This window comes from Hylobates moloch, unplaced genomic scaffold (genome assembly GCF_009828535.3).
Source record: "Hylobates moloch isolate HMO894 unplaced genomic scaffold, HMol_V3 SCAFFOLD_8, whole genome shotgun sequence".
Classification (NCBI taxonomy): domain Eukaryota; kingdom Metazoa; phylum Chordata; class Mammalia; order Primates; family Hylobatidae; genus Hylobates; species Hylobates moloch.
The window spans coordinates 8,558,556-8,576,423 of NW_026652283.1; the positions used below are offsets into that span (position 1 = coordinate 8,558,556).

General features: G+C 38.7%; 1 protein-coding gene across 1 annotated transcript in view; it reads right to left on the reverse strand.

Moving 5' to 3' along the window:
- The window catches only part of LOC116472654 (pregnancy zone protein), a 60,290-nt gene that overhangs the window by 18,689 nt on the left and 23,733 nt on the right, over positions 1-17,868 (reverse strand). Inside the window, exons 14-17 of the mRNA XM_032159576.1 lie at positions 15,478-15,620; positions 14,181-14,330; positions 3,438-3,602; positions 2,882-2,987 (exon numbers count right to left, since the gene is read on the reverse strand). Of these exons, the coding sequence (XP_032015467.1) occupies positions 2,882-2,987; positions 3,438-3,602; positions 14,181-14,330; positions 15,478-15,620 (564 nt within the window). The remainder of the gene's footprint in view (positions 1-2,881; positions 2,988-3,437; positions 3,603-14,180; positions 14,331-15,477; positions 15,621-17,868) is intronic.

A 17,868-nucleotide genomic window follows, 5' to 3' on the forward strand; every position in this document is an offset into this window, starting at 1 on the left:
GTTAACAAACCATGGCATTATGTGTTATTTCAACTCTATTTAGTGGACCATGGCTGTATCCTTCCTACTCTTACTGTCAACTTGACTTTCCATGTATTCTTTCATAGTCTCTGTATCAAAGTTTTATTCTTCTGCATGCCACAACTAATAATCTCTACAGTAAATGCCTTTAAATTCAGTTTTCCAGGACAAAAATTTTTTTTTTTTCTTGCTTCTTTTCCCCATTTGACTTCATGAAAATGTGTTGAACTCTGGACTAAGCCACTCATACTGTTTTGTTGCTGATCCCAAAATACTTTCAATGAAATGTTCTGTTCATGGCTTAAAAAGGGCTGCTTAACCCAGCTTTGTAATACTTTTTTTTGACCTTTAATACCTTCAAGCAAACAACAACAAAAACAAAAAAACCCTGAAAATTGTCTTTTAATTTAGAATCTAGTGTGATTGAGACACATATAAGAACATGTCACTCCTCTTCTGAAAAGCTTATTTCACTCATAGTATAAAAGTCAAGTCCTTACTATGACCTACAAGCCCCACACAATGTGGCCTCAAGTATTGCTCTGATCTCTCTCTCCAACTGCTCACACTTTATTCATTCTGTTCCAATCACACTGGTTCCCTTTTGCTGCTTAGAGTATTTCAGGCATACTCTCACATCAAAGCCTTTGAGAGATAGACTAGTGAGGAGGTTATGAACATGAGATTTGGAATCAAACTCCCTGACTTGAATCTACTGCATGCAACATCTTATTGGCCATGAGATCTTAGTGGCTGAGTTATTTAACCTTTCTGGGCCTCAGTTTTTCCATATGAAAAATGATGTTAAAAATACCTACCTTATAAGGCTACTGCAAGAATCAAGGAAATCTATCTAAACTCATCTATCTATACCTATCCATCGATCTATCAATCTATCAATCATCTATCTCCCTATTATCTCCTGGAGCACAGAAAGCACTGCATAAGTATTCTCTATTATTGATATTGTTTCCTATGACTATAACACTCTTATTCCAGAGAATCATATGGCTTGTTGTCTTCCTTCACGTTTTTGCTCAAATTTCACTCTCTTGTTAAGATCTTTACTGACCCCCACCCATTTAAATTTGCAACTTCCTTCAGTCTCAACATCCCTTCCCTACTTGATTTTTTCCATATAGTATTTATGACCTTATAGTGAGCCATATAATTTACTTGCTTATTTTGTTCATATTCTCTCTGTGTCTATTAGAACATAACCTTCATAGAGTTGAATAGTTTTGTTCATAATGTTTGTTATATAATCAGAAACTATGTCAGTAACTATTGAACACATGAGTTTAAATTTGTTACTTCTTAATTTTTATAGTTTCAGGTACTAGCCATGCCTTTCATTGTCTAGCATAATTTTAGTTCCTTGTTTAGTTTAATTATTATCTTTCACTCTTCTTCTCTTTTAGGCACTACCAATGCTATTGAATTTATCTTCTTGATATGTACTGTTCTATAGCATCAAACACTTTCAGGGTGCATGATGGCTTCCCAAATAGTCATGGAAATGGCTTCATGTTGTTGAAGTTATTATCAAGAAATTTCACAAGATAGTTCAGTTTTCTTAGCTCTTTTATTTCCTCCTATACCTGATTCATTTATAGCTACTAATTTCAATCCCTGTTGTGTATTCATCACACATTTTAGAAGCTCTTTTTTTTCTGAGTGTTATTATATGCCCCCAATTCCATTTTTAATAAATTCAAGAACATTTCCTTCCCCCCAAACCTCCATGGTTTAAACTTGAAGTTTGTTCTATGTAAATCTCATGGCTATTTTCCTTTCCCTTATTATCTATTCTCATTATTTATATAACATCTTAGTTACACGACAAAATCACATTTACCATTTTTGAGAAATTGTTTGAAATTTGTGCTATCATTGAAGGTATACTTAGAGATAAACAGTCCATGGCCCTTTAAAAGGTGTCATTTTCTTAATAATAAAGCTCACTTAAAGATGGATATTAATCTTAAATGCCAAGGAACATAGAAAATGCTATTTAAACAATCAAAGTTCTTAATTTGTGTTGGTGCATTATATTTAGTTATCTTACTAGGCATTTTGCAAGATCTTGAAGAACCATTAGTCAAATTCCTTCAATTTATTAATGAAGGATTTGAGGCTTAGAGAGGAGATATGACACACCCACTTCACATATAGGACTTCTGATTTCCAATCCGAGCATATAAATATTTGTTAGCAGGTGGATGTCAGGAATATTTTGGAGAAAAAGGGAGTTGGATTCATGAGAGAGGGATGACAAATGGCTGGGTAGTGTTCAAGTATAAGTAGAACTGGTGATGGGACAGATGTTTTTTAATAAGTTCAAGGGTGTTGAAAAAGGCTGCTCTATTTGAATAGTGGTTTTGGCCATGGATTATGAGATAGTTCTGTGATGTTCAGAAAAAGGCTGCTCTATTTGAATAGTGGTTTTGGCCATGGATTATGAGATAGTTCTGTGATGTTCACGTTGTTTCTTGTCACCAGTGAAGCCCTTTTTCCTTCTTTATGTTTTTTAAAATACAGCATCCCTATGAATGTCTTTCCTGTTTCCATAATCAGAATTATTCTTTCTATTGTCAGCATTTTCCCTCTCTTACGGTACATCAGAATCTTGTATTTTATCTGATTTTGTGCCCTGAAGTATCTGATGTATCTAAAAAAAAATCTCTGATCAGTTCTAGCTATCACCAGCTAAGTCACCTCAGCAAGAAACAATTAATTTGAATCTTGGTTTCTTTGTGTGTATAAAGTGGAAATAGGGCTACATTATCTCATTTTAGCATTTTGGGCATAGTAATATTGTTGGACATGAAACAAAATTAAAAGCAAATTGCTATTTTACCTCTATCGTGTCCTTGACCTATTACTCCTGCAGACGTGGAGGGGATGACTGAACACGACTTTGGTTTTCGGATTTTTGAGTTAGTGAACACCTTCAATCCCATCCCCTGGAAAAAAATAATTATTCAATCTACTTGTAAGCTTGATTAGAATATATAAAACATATTATCCTTAGAGACTGCCCTATGTAATTCCAGTAGCCTTATATTAATTCTATGGCAAAACACTTGACAGTAAATATAGAGTAGTACAATTACTAAACTTATGGATAACTAAGATTTTATTCTTTATTTATTATTTTTTAATTTGCAAAAAAACCTAAATATAACTAAAAAGTATCCAGATGAATAGGCAGAGGTTAGATCTAGCCCTGACTCACAAACTGAGCTTTTATGTGATCCTGACAGAGACTTTCACCTTTTTATTGGCTTCATTTTTCTCTGCTGAAAAATGGAGAGGCAAGTCTACATAATTACTAAGATTATGAATAGATACAGAGTTTTATTAACATTCAAAAAATCACAAGCCAGCATGTTAATAAGTAGTGAGAATTTTACCTTGAGGAAGCTATAAATATCTGCTTCATCATTACTTGATAAGGGAACATAGAAGGCTCCATTACGAATGAAGAAAGGATGGAGACAGTGTCCTTGTTCTTCCTCCTGCTGGTCCACATTGTCAGGAAAATTGGTGAGATCCTTCACAGTTAGCAGATTATATACCTGTAGCAGTAGGGAGATCAAAGGCAGAACTGTTACTTACTTTTCTTTTGAAATAGAATGAACTGAGAGAAATAAAATAATTGTCACCAATCTTTTCTTGAGTATGTTCACGTAGTTGGTACCTTAGAGATAGTTGAAGATTGTCCTTATATTTAACAGTGTTGTTTTGTTATAAAGAAATAAAACCTACTTGGGAAAATGCTTCCAAAGATTAACAAAATCTTAAGTTATGAAGGATTAATTAAAACTTCATTGTAGAGTCTAGAGGTAAAAATAGACCAAATATAGAAAGAAGACCTAACTTGCATCTGTGTTTAATTAATACATAATTCCCTGAGGAATTTAGCTACATATTATTATTGCCACCTGTTAAACATCTACGTCTACTCAGGCTTATTCTCAGACAGAAAATCGTATAGATGGCCCATTAGAAGCAGCTGCGGTCTGCAGCACTTAACGGAGTGGAATGAAAAAGCTTATTAAATTCAGCATCTTCAACTGAAATACCCAGGTTCTCACATTGAGACTGACTAGGCAAGCAACTTGAGCCACAGAGAACAATGAAAAGCAGCAGGGGTGAAGGTGGGGGAGGGCAACAGAAGGAACCCCCACCCCCAGCCAAGGGAAGCTGTGAGTGATTGTGCGACCTCGCCTGGGAAATCACACTTCTCCCAAGGATCTCTGCAACCCATGGATCAGAAGATACCCTTCTGAGCCCATGCCACCAGGGCCTTGGGTCTGACACACAAAGCTATGTGGAGTCTTGGCAGAGCAGCTGCTCAGGCACACAGAAACCCTGGAGTTTTACATAATCTGGCCCTGGGATCCCGGAAAAGGCAGGAAATCTGTTTGTATATATCCCTAGGAAGGGGGCTGAATTCAGAGAGCCAAAGAGCATCATCCTGTGGACCCCACTTCCACAGCACCTCACAGGTTAAGACTCACTGTCTTGGAATCTCAGCTAGACAACAGCAGTGGGTTGGAGTCCACCTGAGATGGACCTGAGTTCCTAGGGGGAGAGGTGGCTGCCATCTCTGTGGTTCTGAGGACTCAGCCACTCCAGCCTGCAGGCTTGGGGAATACAGATGGTCTGGATGAGGAAGGGTCCCCCATGATGCAGCACAGCTGCCTTGCCAGATTGTGATCAGACTGCTTCTTTAAGTGGGACCCTGATCCATTCCTCCTCATTGAGTGGGACCTTTCTGTGGCGACTTCAGGTACTCCAGCCAGGGTTCTAAAGACAGAGCTTTCATCTCTCCCTGGGACCGAGCTCCTGGGGGGCAGGGGTGTCTGCCATCTCTGCAGTTTGCGACTCTGCCACTCCAACATGCTGGCTTTGAAGAATACAGGTGATCCAGATGAGGAAGGATCCCACCCAATGCAGCCCATCTGCTCTACCAAAAAGCAGTCAGTCTGCTTCTTTGAGAAGGTCCCTGATCCCATTCCTCCTGACTGGGTGAGACCTCCCAATGAGGGTCTCTAGCCACCTCCAACAGTTGCATGTGGGCTGGCAACAGGTTAGTATACCCCCACAGGATGGAGCTTCTAGAGGAAGGCACAGGCTGCCATCTTTGCTGTTTCATGGCCTTTGCTGGTGATACCTCCAGGTACGGGAGAAACCAAAGCAACTGGGGTCTGGAGTGGACCCCCAGCAAACCTCAGCAGCCCTATGATAGAGTGGCTTGACTGTTAAAAGAAAAACAAACAAACAGAAAACAATAGCATCAACAAAAAAGACCCAACAAAAATCTAATTCAAAGGGCAGCAGCCTCAAGAATTAAACGTAGATAAGCTCACAAAGGTGAGAAAGAATTAATTCAAAAACAATGAAAACTCAAAACGCCAGAGTGTCTCTTCTCTTCCAGATGACTGTGACACCTCACCAGCAAGGGCACAGAACCAGGCTGAGGCTAAGAATTGACAGAAGTAGACTTCAGAAAGTGGATAATAATAAACGTCGCTGAGCTGTAACCCAATGAAAAGAAGCTGAGAATCATGATAAAACAATACAGGAGCTGGTAGCCAGAATAGCCATTTTAGAGAGGAACATAACTGACCTGATGGAGCTGAAAACCACATCACAAGAACTTCACAATGCACTCACAAGTATCAATAGCAGGATAGACCAAGAGGAGGAAAGAATCTCAGAGCCTGAAGATTATCTGTCTGAAATAAGACAGGCAGACTAGAATAGAGAAGAAAGAATGAAAAGAAATGAAAAAAACCTTTGAGAAATATGGGATTATGTAAAACGACCAAACCTATGACTGATTGGGATCCTTGAAAGAGGCAGGGAGAATGGAACCAAGTTGGAAAACATACTTCAGGATATCATCCAGGAGAACTTCCCCAACCTAGCAAGACAGGCCAACATTCAAATTCAGGAAATGCAGAGAAGGCCAGTAAGATACTCCACAAGAAGATCAACCCAAAGACAAAAAATCGTCAGATTCTCCAATGTCAAAATGAAAGAAACCATGTAAAGGGCAGCTAGAGAGAAAGGCCAGGTCATCTACAAAAGGAAACATATAATATTAATAGCGGACCTCTCCACCAAAACCATGCAAGCCAGAAGAAATTGGGGGCCAATATTCAACATTCTAAAAGAAAATAATTTCTAACCCAGAATTTTATACCTGGCCAAACTAAGCTTCATAAGCAAAGGAGAAGTAAGATTCTTTTCAAACAAGTGAATGGTTAGGAAATTTATCAACACAAGGCCTGCCTTGCAAGAGCTCCTGAAGAAACCACTACATTTGGAAAATAAAGACCATTACCAGCCACTACAAAAACACACTGAAGTACACAGGCCAGAACACTACGAAGCAACCACATAAACAAGTCTGCAAAAAAGCATCATGATGACAGGACCTAATTCACACATAAAAATACTAACCTTAAATGTAAATGGGCTAAATGCCCCAGTTAAAAGACACAGAATGGCAAGCTGAATAAAGAGCCAAGACCCATCATCAGTATGCTGTCTTCAAGAGACTCATCTCACATGCAAGGACAGACACAGGCTCAAAATAAAGGGATGGGGGAAAATTTACCAAGCAAATGGAAAACAGAAAAAAGCAATCCTAGTTTCTGACAAAACAGACTTTAAGCCAACAAAGATCAAACAAACAAAGAAGGGTAGTATATAATAGTAAAGGGTTCAATTCAACCAGAAGAGCTAACTATCCTAAATATATATGCACCCAATACAGAAGCACCCAGATTCATAAAGCAAGTTCTTATATACCTACAAAGAGACTTAGACTCCCACACAATAATAGCGATAGACTTTAACACACCACTGACAATATTAGACAGATGATTAAGACAGAAAATTAACAAAGATATTTAGGACCTGAACTCAACTCTGGATCAAGTGGACCTGATAGATATCTACAGAACTCTCCACCGAAATTCAACAGAATATACATTTTTCTCATTGCCACATGGCATTTACTCTAAAATTGATCACATAATTGGAAGTAAAACACTCCTCAGCAAATGCACAAGAACTGAAATCATAACAGTCTTTCAGACGACAGTGTAATCAACTTAGAACTCAAGATTAAGAAATTCACTCAAAACCACACAACTATATGGAAATTGAATAAACTGCTCCTGAGTGACTCTTGGGTAAACAATGAAATTAAGGCAGAAATCAAGAAGTTATTTGAAACTAATGAGAACAAAGAGACAGTGTATTGCAATCTCTGGGATGCAGCTAAAACAGTGTTAAGTGGGAAATTTATAGCACTGAGTGCCTGCATCCAAAAGCTAGAAGGATATTAAATCAACAACCTAACATCTCAACTAAAAGGACTGTAGAACCAAGAGCATACAAACCCCAAAGCTAGCAGAAGACAAGAAATAGCAAAGATCAGAACTGAGCTGAAGGAGATAGAGACATGAAAAACCCTCTTAAAAAGACAATGAATCCAGGAGCTGGTTTTTTGAAAAAAAGTTAATAAAATAGATAGACTGCTAGCTAGACTAATAAAGACGAAAAAAAGAAAAGAATCAAGTAGACACAATCAGAAATGATAGGGGAATATCACCACTGACCTCACAGAAACGCAAACAACCATCAGCAAATACTATAAACACCTCTGTCTACATAAGCTAGAAAATCTAGAAGAAATGGATAAATTACTAGACACATACACCCTCCCAAGACTGAGCCAGGAAGAAACTGAATATTTGAATAGACCAATAACGAGTTCTGAAATTGAGGCAGTAATAAATAATCTACCAACAAAAAAAGCCCAGGACCTGATGGATTCACAGCTGAATTCTACAATAGGTACAAAGAAGAGCTGGTACCATTTCTACTAAAACTATTCCAAAAATTGAAAAGGAGGGACTCCTCCCTAACTCATTCTATGAGGCCACCATCATCTTGATACCAAAACCTGGCAGAGTCACAACAAAAAAAGAAAGGTTTAGGCCAATATCCCTGATGAACATCGATGCAAAAATCCTCAACAAAATACTTGCAAACCAAATCCAGCAGCACATCAAAAAGCTTATCCACCACAACCAAGTAGGCTTCATCCCTGGGATGCAAGCTTGGCTCAACATACACAAATCAACAAATGCGATTCATTACATAAACAGAACTAAAGACAAAAACCACATGATTATCTCAATAGATGCAGAAAAGGCCTTTGATAAAATTCAACATCCTTTTATGTTAAAAACTCTCAATAAACTAGGTATTGAAGGAACATACCTCATAAGAGCCATATATGACAAACACACAGCCAATATCATACTGAATGGGAAAAAGCTGGGAGCATTCCCCTTGAAAACTGGCACAAGACAGGGATGCCCTCTCTCACCACTCCCATTCAACATAGTATTGGAATTTCTGGCCAGGGCAATCAGGCAAGAGAAATAAATAAAGTGTATTCGAATAGGAAGAGAGAAAGTCAAATTATCTTTATTTGCAGATGACATGATTTTATATCTAGAAAACCCCATTATCTCAGCCCAAAAAATTCTTAAGCTGATAAGCAACTTCAGCAAAACCTCAGGATACAAAATCAATGTGCAAAAATCACAAGCATTTCTATACACCAACAACAGGCAAGCAGAGATCCAAATCATGAATGAACTCCCATTCACAATTGCTACAGAAAAAATAAAATACCTAGGAATACAGCTAACAAGGGAAGTGAAGGACCTCTTCAAGGAGAACTACAAACCACTGCTCAAGGATATCATAGAGGACACAAACAAATGGAGAAACATTCCATCCTCATGCATAAGAAGAATCAATGTAATGACAATGGCCATACTGCCCAAAGTATTTTATAGATTCAATGCTATTCCCATTAAACTACCATTGACATTCTTCACAGAATTAGAAAAATCTATTTTAAAATTCATATGGAACCAAAAAGAGCCTGAATTGCCAAGACAATTCTAAGCAAGAAGAACAAAGCTGAAGGCATCATGTTACCCGACTTCAAACTTTACTACAAGGTTACAGTAACCAAAACAACATGGTACTGGTACAAGAACAGACACATAGACCAATGGTACAGAATAGAGAACTCAGAAATAAAACTGCAAACCTACAACCATCTGATCTTTGACAAACTTGACAAAAACAAGCAATGAGGAAAGACCTCCCTATTTAATAAATGGTGCTGGGAATGCTGGCTAGCCTTATGCAGAAAATTGAAACTGGACCCCTTCCTTACACCACATACAAAAATTAACTCGAGATGAATTAAATACTTAAATGTGAAACCCAATAGACCCTTGAAGAAAATCTAGGCAATACCATTCAGGAGATAGGCACAGGCAAAGATTTCACGATGAAAATGCCAAAAGCAACTGCAACAAAAGCAAAAATTGGCAAATGAGATATAATTAAATTAAAGATCTTCTGTACAGCAAAAGGAACTATCATTAGAGTGAACAGACAACTTAAAGAATGGGAGAAAAATTTCCCAATCTACCCACCTGAGAAAGGCCTAATATCCAGAGTCTACAAGGAACTTAAACAAATTTACAAGAAATAAAAACCCATTAAAAAGTGGGCAAAGGACATGAACAGACAATTCTCAAAAGAAAACATACATGCAGCCAACAAACATATGAAAAAAAGCTCAACATTGCTAATCATTAGAGAAATTCAAATCAAAACCACAATGAGATACTATCTCACACCAGTCAGAATGGCTGCTATTAAAAAGTCAAAAATCAACAGATGCTGGTGAGGTTGCAGAGAAAAAGGAATGCTTTTTTACTGTTGGTGGGAGTGTAAATTAGTTCAACCACTGTGGAAGAAAGTGTGGTGATTCCTCAAAGACCCAGAGGCAAAAATAACATTTGACTCAGCAATTCCATTACTGGGTGTATACCCATAGGAATATAAATTATTCTGTTATAAAGATACATGCATGCATATATTCACTGCAGCACTATTCATGATAGCAAAGACATGGAATCAATCTAAATGCCCATCAATGATAGACTGGACAAAGAAAATGTGGTACATATACACAATGGAATACTATGCAGCCATAAAAAGAATGAGTTCATATCCTTTGCAGGGACATGGATAGAGCTGAAAGCCATTATCCTCAGCAAGCTAACACATAACAGAAAACTAAACACTACATGTTCTCACTTATCAGTGGGAGCTGAATGATGAGAACACATGGGGGAGAACAACACTCACTCCAGCCTATTAGAGGGTAGGGTGTGGGGAGGGAGAGCATCAAGAAGAATAGCTAATGGATGCTGGACTTAATATGTAGGTATTGGGTTGATCTGTGCAGCAAATCACCATGGCACATGTTTACCTATGTAACAACCCTTCACAACCTGCACTTGTACCCCGAAGTTAAAATAAAAGTTGAATAAATAAATAAAACGCAGTCCATATTCAAAATAAAAATAAAAGAACCACATAGGCACATAAATGAACTTATGCCATTAGATTGGATAGACCAATGTCTATGCAGTGTATTTTTATGGAAAATGGATGACACAACAGATTCAAGAACCCACACGGCAGGGCCAGAGGCCTGAACATTTATCCCTGGACAGATGTAAGATTGAGTCTTAATCAGAGAACTTCCATTTGTCAGGCTTGATCTCAGAGTAATTATGGACGAGTAACCCCTGAGTGCCTCTTGTTTCCCCTTTTTTGAACAGGAGTGTCAATAGTGATTATTCTATGCCAGTTCCACCATTGTATGTTGAGTGTGTGGGGCCAAATAACTTGAGTACGCTTTAGTTCAATGTCTTTGTATCTAGAGGTATTGTACCTGAGGAATCACACCTGAGAGGCATTATCTGTACTTGGACCTGATTTAAACGATATTTAGCCTTTGAGCTGTTCCTATTTTACAATGAGAATCTCAGAAAGAGGATCGAGTATATTTTACATGTGAGAGCTCATGAATTTCTGGGGATCAGAGGTCAGGCTGTGGAGACAGCTTCCAAAATTGCCCACAACAATCTCTGCCTCCTGGTATTCATGCCCTAACATTGTTTGTCACACAATGAATAGGGTTGACCTCTATAGCCAATGGGATATTGTGGAAATGAGGGAACATGTCTTTCAGCTCTAGGTCATAAAAGATATTGCAACTTTAGCACTTCTGGAAAGCATTAGCTCTCTCGGATCACATGCTCTGGAGAAAATCAGTTGTCACATTATGGGGACATCAGCAGCCCTAGGACCTCTGCGTGGTGAGGAACTGAGGCCTCCTGCCAATAGCTCCCAAGAAACCTGTCTTGGAAGCAGATCTTCCAACCTCTGTCAAGCTGTCAGGTGGCTGCAGCTTTGGTTGCCATGTTAATCACAACCACGACAGGTCACAAACTAGACCCACCTAGCTAAGCTGCTCTGAATTCCTGACTCACAGAAACTGCATGTGATAATAAATGTTTATTATTTTAAGCCACTAGGTTTTGAAGAAAATTGTTATGCAGCAGTAGATAGCTAACGCAAACACCCTACTTCTTTATTTACCTTTGTTTTTGAGTATAATTAAATAGGTACATAAATGAACATGTATTATTTATATTGGGTGAACTAATGATTTTTATTATTATTCAAAGCGACCAAGCTTAAACGTTTCTATAACTTTATCATCTGAAACCTTCAGTTATGTTCATAATTCCTTCTCACTTCCACAACGCTCAAAGTTTACCAAACCTTACTGAAGTGACTGTTAAATTTATGTGACTAAACAGAATAAGACAGACATAAACTGTTGAGAGGTAGACTAAATTCCTGTACTACATGCTGAAATTAATAGCTTAGACTAGACTGCCATAAATACGGAGTGTAAAAATATCAGGCATATTTCCAAAGAAAGCACTCAGAGAAAGTTTTCTTGTTTCAGGTTAACTTCTTGTTGTTGTTTCTTCTAACTAAAATATAGAAATATAGTTATTGTCTCTTGCATAATAATTATTATGCTATGAGGAGATATTTTGACCTATTAATAAAATACAAATCAAGATCAAGAAAAATTTTGATTATAGCAATCCTCCGATCCGCAGTTTTGGTTTCCAAGATTTCCATTATCTGTGGTCAACTGTGATACAAAAATATTAAATGGAAAATTCAGAAATAAACAATTCATACTTTGTAAATTGCTGCCATTTTGAGCAGCATGATGAAATCTCACACTTTCCTGCTTCATTTTGCTCGGGATATGAATCTTCTGTTTTTCTGGTGGATCCACACTGTAGCCACTCCCTGCCCCTTAGTCACCTGGAATCCTCAGTTACAAGATTGTCACAGTATCACAGTACTTGTGTTCAAGTCACCCTTATTTTACTTTATCATGGCCCCAATGCACCAGAGTACTGATGATGGCAATTGGGAGGTGAAAGAGAAGCCGTCAAGTGCTTCCTTCAGGCGAAAAGGTGAAAGTTCTCCACTTGATGAGGAAAGAAAAAATAATATATGCTGAGGTTGCTAAGATCCACGGTAAGAACAAATCTTCTATCTATCAAATTATGAAGGAGGAAAAAGAAAATCATGCTTGTTTTGCTGTCACATCTCAAACTACAAAAATTATGGCTACAGCACGCAATAAGTGCTTTGTTAAGATGGAAAAGGCATTAAATTTGTGGGTGGAAGACAGGAACAGAAATGTGTTCCAGCTGATGGTCATTGGGTTCAGTGCCATCCACAGTTTCAGAAACCCACTGAAGGTCTTGGGACACACCCGTGGAGATCAGGGGGCACTAGTGGATATGCTCCAACCTGAAGAATGTTAATTTTGATAATTAAAAATAGGACAGGGGTCTCAGATATAGTTATCTCACAGTTTAAAATTTTAATAGACATGAAGTAGGAACTGGAACAAACAAAAGAAACTTTCATATTACTAATTTACCAACCAACATTGAAAGGCAATAATACCTCCCAAACAGATAAGTTGATTGACCCTTTTAAATGGTGATTCATGAGGCAGTTAAAGCTATAAAATTTCTCATAACTTTTTGTCAATGATCAAATCATAACATTATTTTTTCTTGCATTACGTTAAAAAATTCCAAACATGAGTAATCTAGTTTTAAATAGGTTAGACAAGTAGTTTCTGAACTTTTCCCTTCCTTCTGATAATTGTTCTTCAAAAACCCCATATTAGATATTATTCTCTCCAAATGGCAATTATTAACCAATGTTCACCTTTTATTTTGCTGATCCACCTATATCCTTTTTTTATTGCCTCTCTCTAAGGACAAGGACTGTGATATGTTTCCTTCTGTTTCCCCAGCTTTTACAACAGATCCAGCATGTAGTAAGCTTGAAATAATAATAATAAAATAAATAAATCATCACAACATGCCAAATGTCACCCCCATGAATTAATATAACTATAGTAAAAAGCAGATAATTAAAATTTTAGTCTGTGAATCAACATTGCTAACAAAGGTGTAGTAGGTCATTTTTTAAAAGTAGAAAATAATTTGTAAATCACTTATTACCACTTTCACAGATCCCAACAACTCTACAGACATAAATAGTTAGATCTGTTAAAAGGTACATGACTTCCCTTATGTTTGCAGGTATTAATTTTGTAGCAAGCTTACCTACTCCAGTGACGAAAAGTGATTCTATTTAGACAGGATCCAAATTAACACTTTGGCAACACATTAATTTACTCACTCTTTTAAACATGACTATCACATAGGTGGGGAATCTTAACAAAATATGGCTTTCATTAAGATCACTGTAAGACATTAATAAGTGAGGTTAAGATTTGATTCTTTACAGAAATAGAAGCTGTGCCATAGAAGGAATCAAACTTGCAGGCAGATTCAGAATTGCAGAATCACATCTCAGCTTATGCCACTTATCTTGAACAAATCTCTCAACTATTCTGAATCCACTTTTCTAATCTTAAAATGGGACTATTATTCTCCAGAATGTTGGGCAGATTAAGTGAGAAAACCTGTATGAGACAGCTTGAGAAACTATCAAGTACTTGGCAAGTGGTAAGTATTTTTACTGTTACATTTTACTCTCAATAGAGGCTTCTTGATCTGAGCCTCTGGAATGGCCCTTCCTGGTCCCCGAGGCCGCTGGAAACTCACCGAGGACGCGGAGAGCTCAGCCTCAGGCTTCATGAGCAGCATACTTTGGTCCACAGCACGAAGGGCACAGAGGGACTGCGGAGCAGCCGCTACTCGCAGGTGGGCATGTGAGGCTGGGGGACTTCGTGCTGGGCTGAAGCTCAAATCCACCTGTGGGAAATGAAGGAAACGTCAACCAGTATTTTCCCTACTTCTGTGATCTTGCGGTCACCTGCATTTCCTAAGTCACCCTTATATTCAGTTCATATGACTATGTTGGTAATGTCAGTCAGAAACCTATTTTTACAAATTTCCTTCACTTTAAAAATAGAAAATAATTTGTAAATCACTTATTACCACTTTCACAGATCCCAACAACTCTAGAGACATAAACAGTTAGATCTGTTAAAAGGTACATGACTTCCCTTATGTTTGCAAGTATTAATTTTATAACAAGCTTACCTACTCCAGTGACCAAGTGATTCTATTTAGACAGGATCCAAATTATCTAATACTTTGGCAACACATTAATTTACTCACTCTTTTAAACATGACTATCACATAGGTGGGGAATCTTAACAAAATATAGCTTCTCTACAGTAGCTTAGTCTTGTCCTAAGGAGACAACTGAGGCAGAATAAGGATAGATACCTTGTTTGATTTTTAGATGGCCATCTTTATCTCTGACACATGATAAGGTAATTCTAGGTGTTTGCACTTATTCTTCAGGTTTTGGGAACTTTTGAGTCTTAGCATTTTACATACTCACACAATTGAATCAGCAGAGAATAGCATCACGAACACAAAACTGATTGTATTTTATTTGGTAGCAGCTTTGTGTAATTGAAAAAGTGCTGTACTAGATCCCTAGAAATTTGGGTCCGCCATAAACTTGTTGGGAACTGTTGGGCAACTCATTTTACTTTTCTGGACTCAGTTTTCTCTGGGGTAAAATAGATGGCACCTACAGTATCATTTATTTGTGTTCTTTTAATTTTATGTTAAGGCCGGGCGCGGTGGCTCACGCTTGTAATCCCAGCACTTTGGGAGGCCGAGGCGGGTGGATCACGAGGTCAGGAGATTGAGACCACGGTGAAACCCCGTCTCTACTAAAAATACAAAAAAATTAGCCGGGCGTGGTGGCGGGCGCCTGTAGTCCCAGCTACTCGGAGAGGCTGAGGCAGGAGAATGGCGTGAACCCGGGAGGCGGAGCTTGCAGTGAGCCGAGATCGCGCCACTGCACTCCAGCCTGGGAGACAGAGCGAGACTCCGTCTCAAAAAAAAAAAAAAAAAAAAAAAATTATGTTAAATCACTCACCTTGTTGGCTAGACAGTTTTCAATCTCAAATTTTTCAGAGTCTCCAACAACTTCTCCATCTGGTAAAATGGCAAAGATGAACATTCGTGCAATGGGGGCAATGTCTGACTCCACAGGGAAGGATAAGGCAAAACTGCCTTTCACTGGAACGTGGAGAGAGTGAGAAAAAATGGTCATAAGTCAGGACACTATTGCTTGGTCTTATCCAGTTTAGAACTGTGTCCATTCATTCAATGGCTTAGTCTCTCTATGTGCCATTAGTTATTTGGTGAAATCAGTAGGCCAATGTCTCCCTTCAGAACTTTAATTATAGCATGAGTTAACAAAGTTCCTTTCACTCACATCTTTTTTATTTGATATTCCACTTAACTGTTGCCTAAATCAATTAAATATCAGTAGCTCCAAATTTTCTGCATATATATGTGACAACTATTTTATTTACATTTCAGACTAGAGGTGATTCTCAATTTAAATATAGAGCTATAATTTGTAAGATATAATAAGTTTATTTTGTCATATATGACTTTTAAAAAGCTCTGTATGTAAAAAAAAAGTTCATACTAATCGAACTTCCTGAAAGAATATTTAATTCTTGGAGTTTTCATTGCAGTGTTAAACTCTTTTTTTTTTTTTGAGATGGAGTCTCGCTCTGTCACCCAGGCTGGAGTGCAGTGGCGCAATCTCGGCTCAATGCAAGCTCTGCCTCCCGGGTTCATGCCATTCTCCTGCCTCAGCCTCCCGAGTAGCTGGGACTACAGGTGCCCGCCACCACGTCTGGCTAATTTTTTGTATTTTTTTTTTTTTTTAGTAGAGACAGGGTTTCATTGTGTTAGCCAGGATGGTCTCGATCTCCTGACCTCGTGATCCGTCCGACTTGGCCTCCCAAAGTGCTGGGATTACAGGTGTGAACCACTGCACCTGGCCAGTCATTTTACTATCTATATGTGTCTCATAACGTTATGTTGTACACCTTAAATAAATGTAATTTTTTTTTGAGACAGGGTCTTGCTCTGTTGTCCAGGCTGGAATGAAGTAGTGCAATCATAGCTCACTGCAGCCTCGAATTTCTGGGCTCAAGTGATTGTACTGCCTCAGACTCCCCAGTAGCTGGGACTATAGGTGCACAACACCATGTTTGGCTAATTTTTTAATATATTTTTGTAGAGATAGGGTCTTGCTATGTAGCCCAGGCTGGTCCCAAACTCCTGGGTTCAAGCAATCCTCCCAAAATGCTGCAATTACAGGCAGCAGCCACTGTGCCCGGCCAAAATTTACTTTTTTAAAATGATTATATTAAAGCCCTGAGATTGGTGATGCTCAATTAAAAACTGTTTTAACTCTATGTAGAATATGGAAATTTTCCAACTTTATGCAAATTTTACTTTAGCTTAACATTACTTATTATTTTATATCACTATGTGTTTATACTGCACACAACTCTTAAGTTTGGGAAGAAAGGAAGCTTAAAATATCCTTAAGGCAGTGTTATGCCATTCATATTTCTGTTCAGTTGGGCAGATCAAGTTTTAGCTCAGACCTCAAAAAGGAAATAAGTTCCCCTTCTAAAAGGAAGTAAGCCCTTTTATCACTGTGTCTTGAGTTCAACAAGGAAGGTGGGGTAGATTGAAATGTCATAAAACCAGAAAAAAAAATATGGTGACTTTATGGCAAAGAATAGTGGCAGGAAATTAAAGCTTTTAATAATAAAATTTTCCAGCACATGTGTATGTGTGCACCCTGCCTTGCCACTGCTGGCAGTGTGAGTGTACTCCATCCCCCCTACCCCTACCACACTGCCACTGACGTCAGAGCATTGGCAGGCACTAAGCTCACCAACCCTGCCAGCACCCTGCCCCCGAAAGTGCAAAACTAGGCACAAAACACACAAACTCACCCCTAGTCATGTGCAGACACTGCCACCAGCGTGAATGCACACAAAAGGTTCATACAGTCCTGCACCCACCAGTGACCCACCGCCATGCTAACACCACCATCAGTGCAAATGCATGCACAGTTGCTGGTGGGGATCCCCCAATCCCCTGAGCCATACTGCTGTGACCACTGCTATGAATGCCTGCACAAAGGCCGGCAACCCGGCACCTGCTAGCACCCTGCCACAGCTGATGAGTGTGTACCCCACCACCCTGCCACTGCCATGCTGCTGGTACCTGTGAATGAGGATGGATCCCAATGCTACTGTCCTGCAAAGTGCTTTGGCTGACATGACCCATGGGAGTGTTGTGACTAGTGGTCTGGGAGCACCTTGGTCCCTTCAGTGCAGCATGTTCCTAACCTCGAGGAGCCAGAGAACAAAGTTGGAGCCAGATCAGTCCCCCAGAGTTACAGCATGTAATCCAGGAGTCCTGAGCTGAGCCTTGCCCCTCCCTGCCT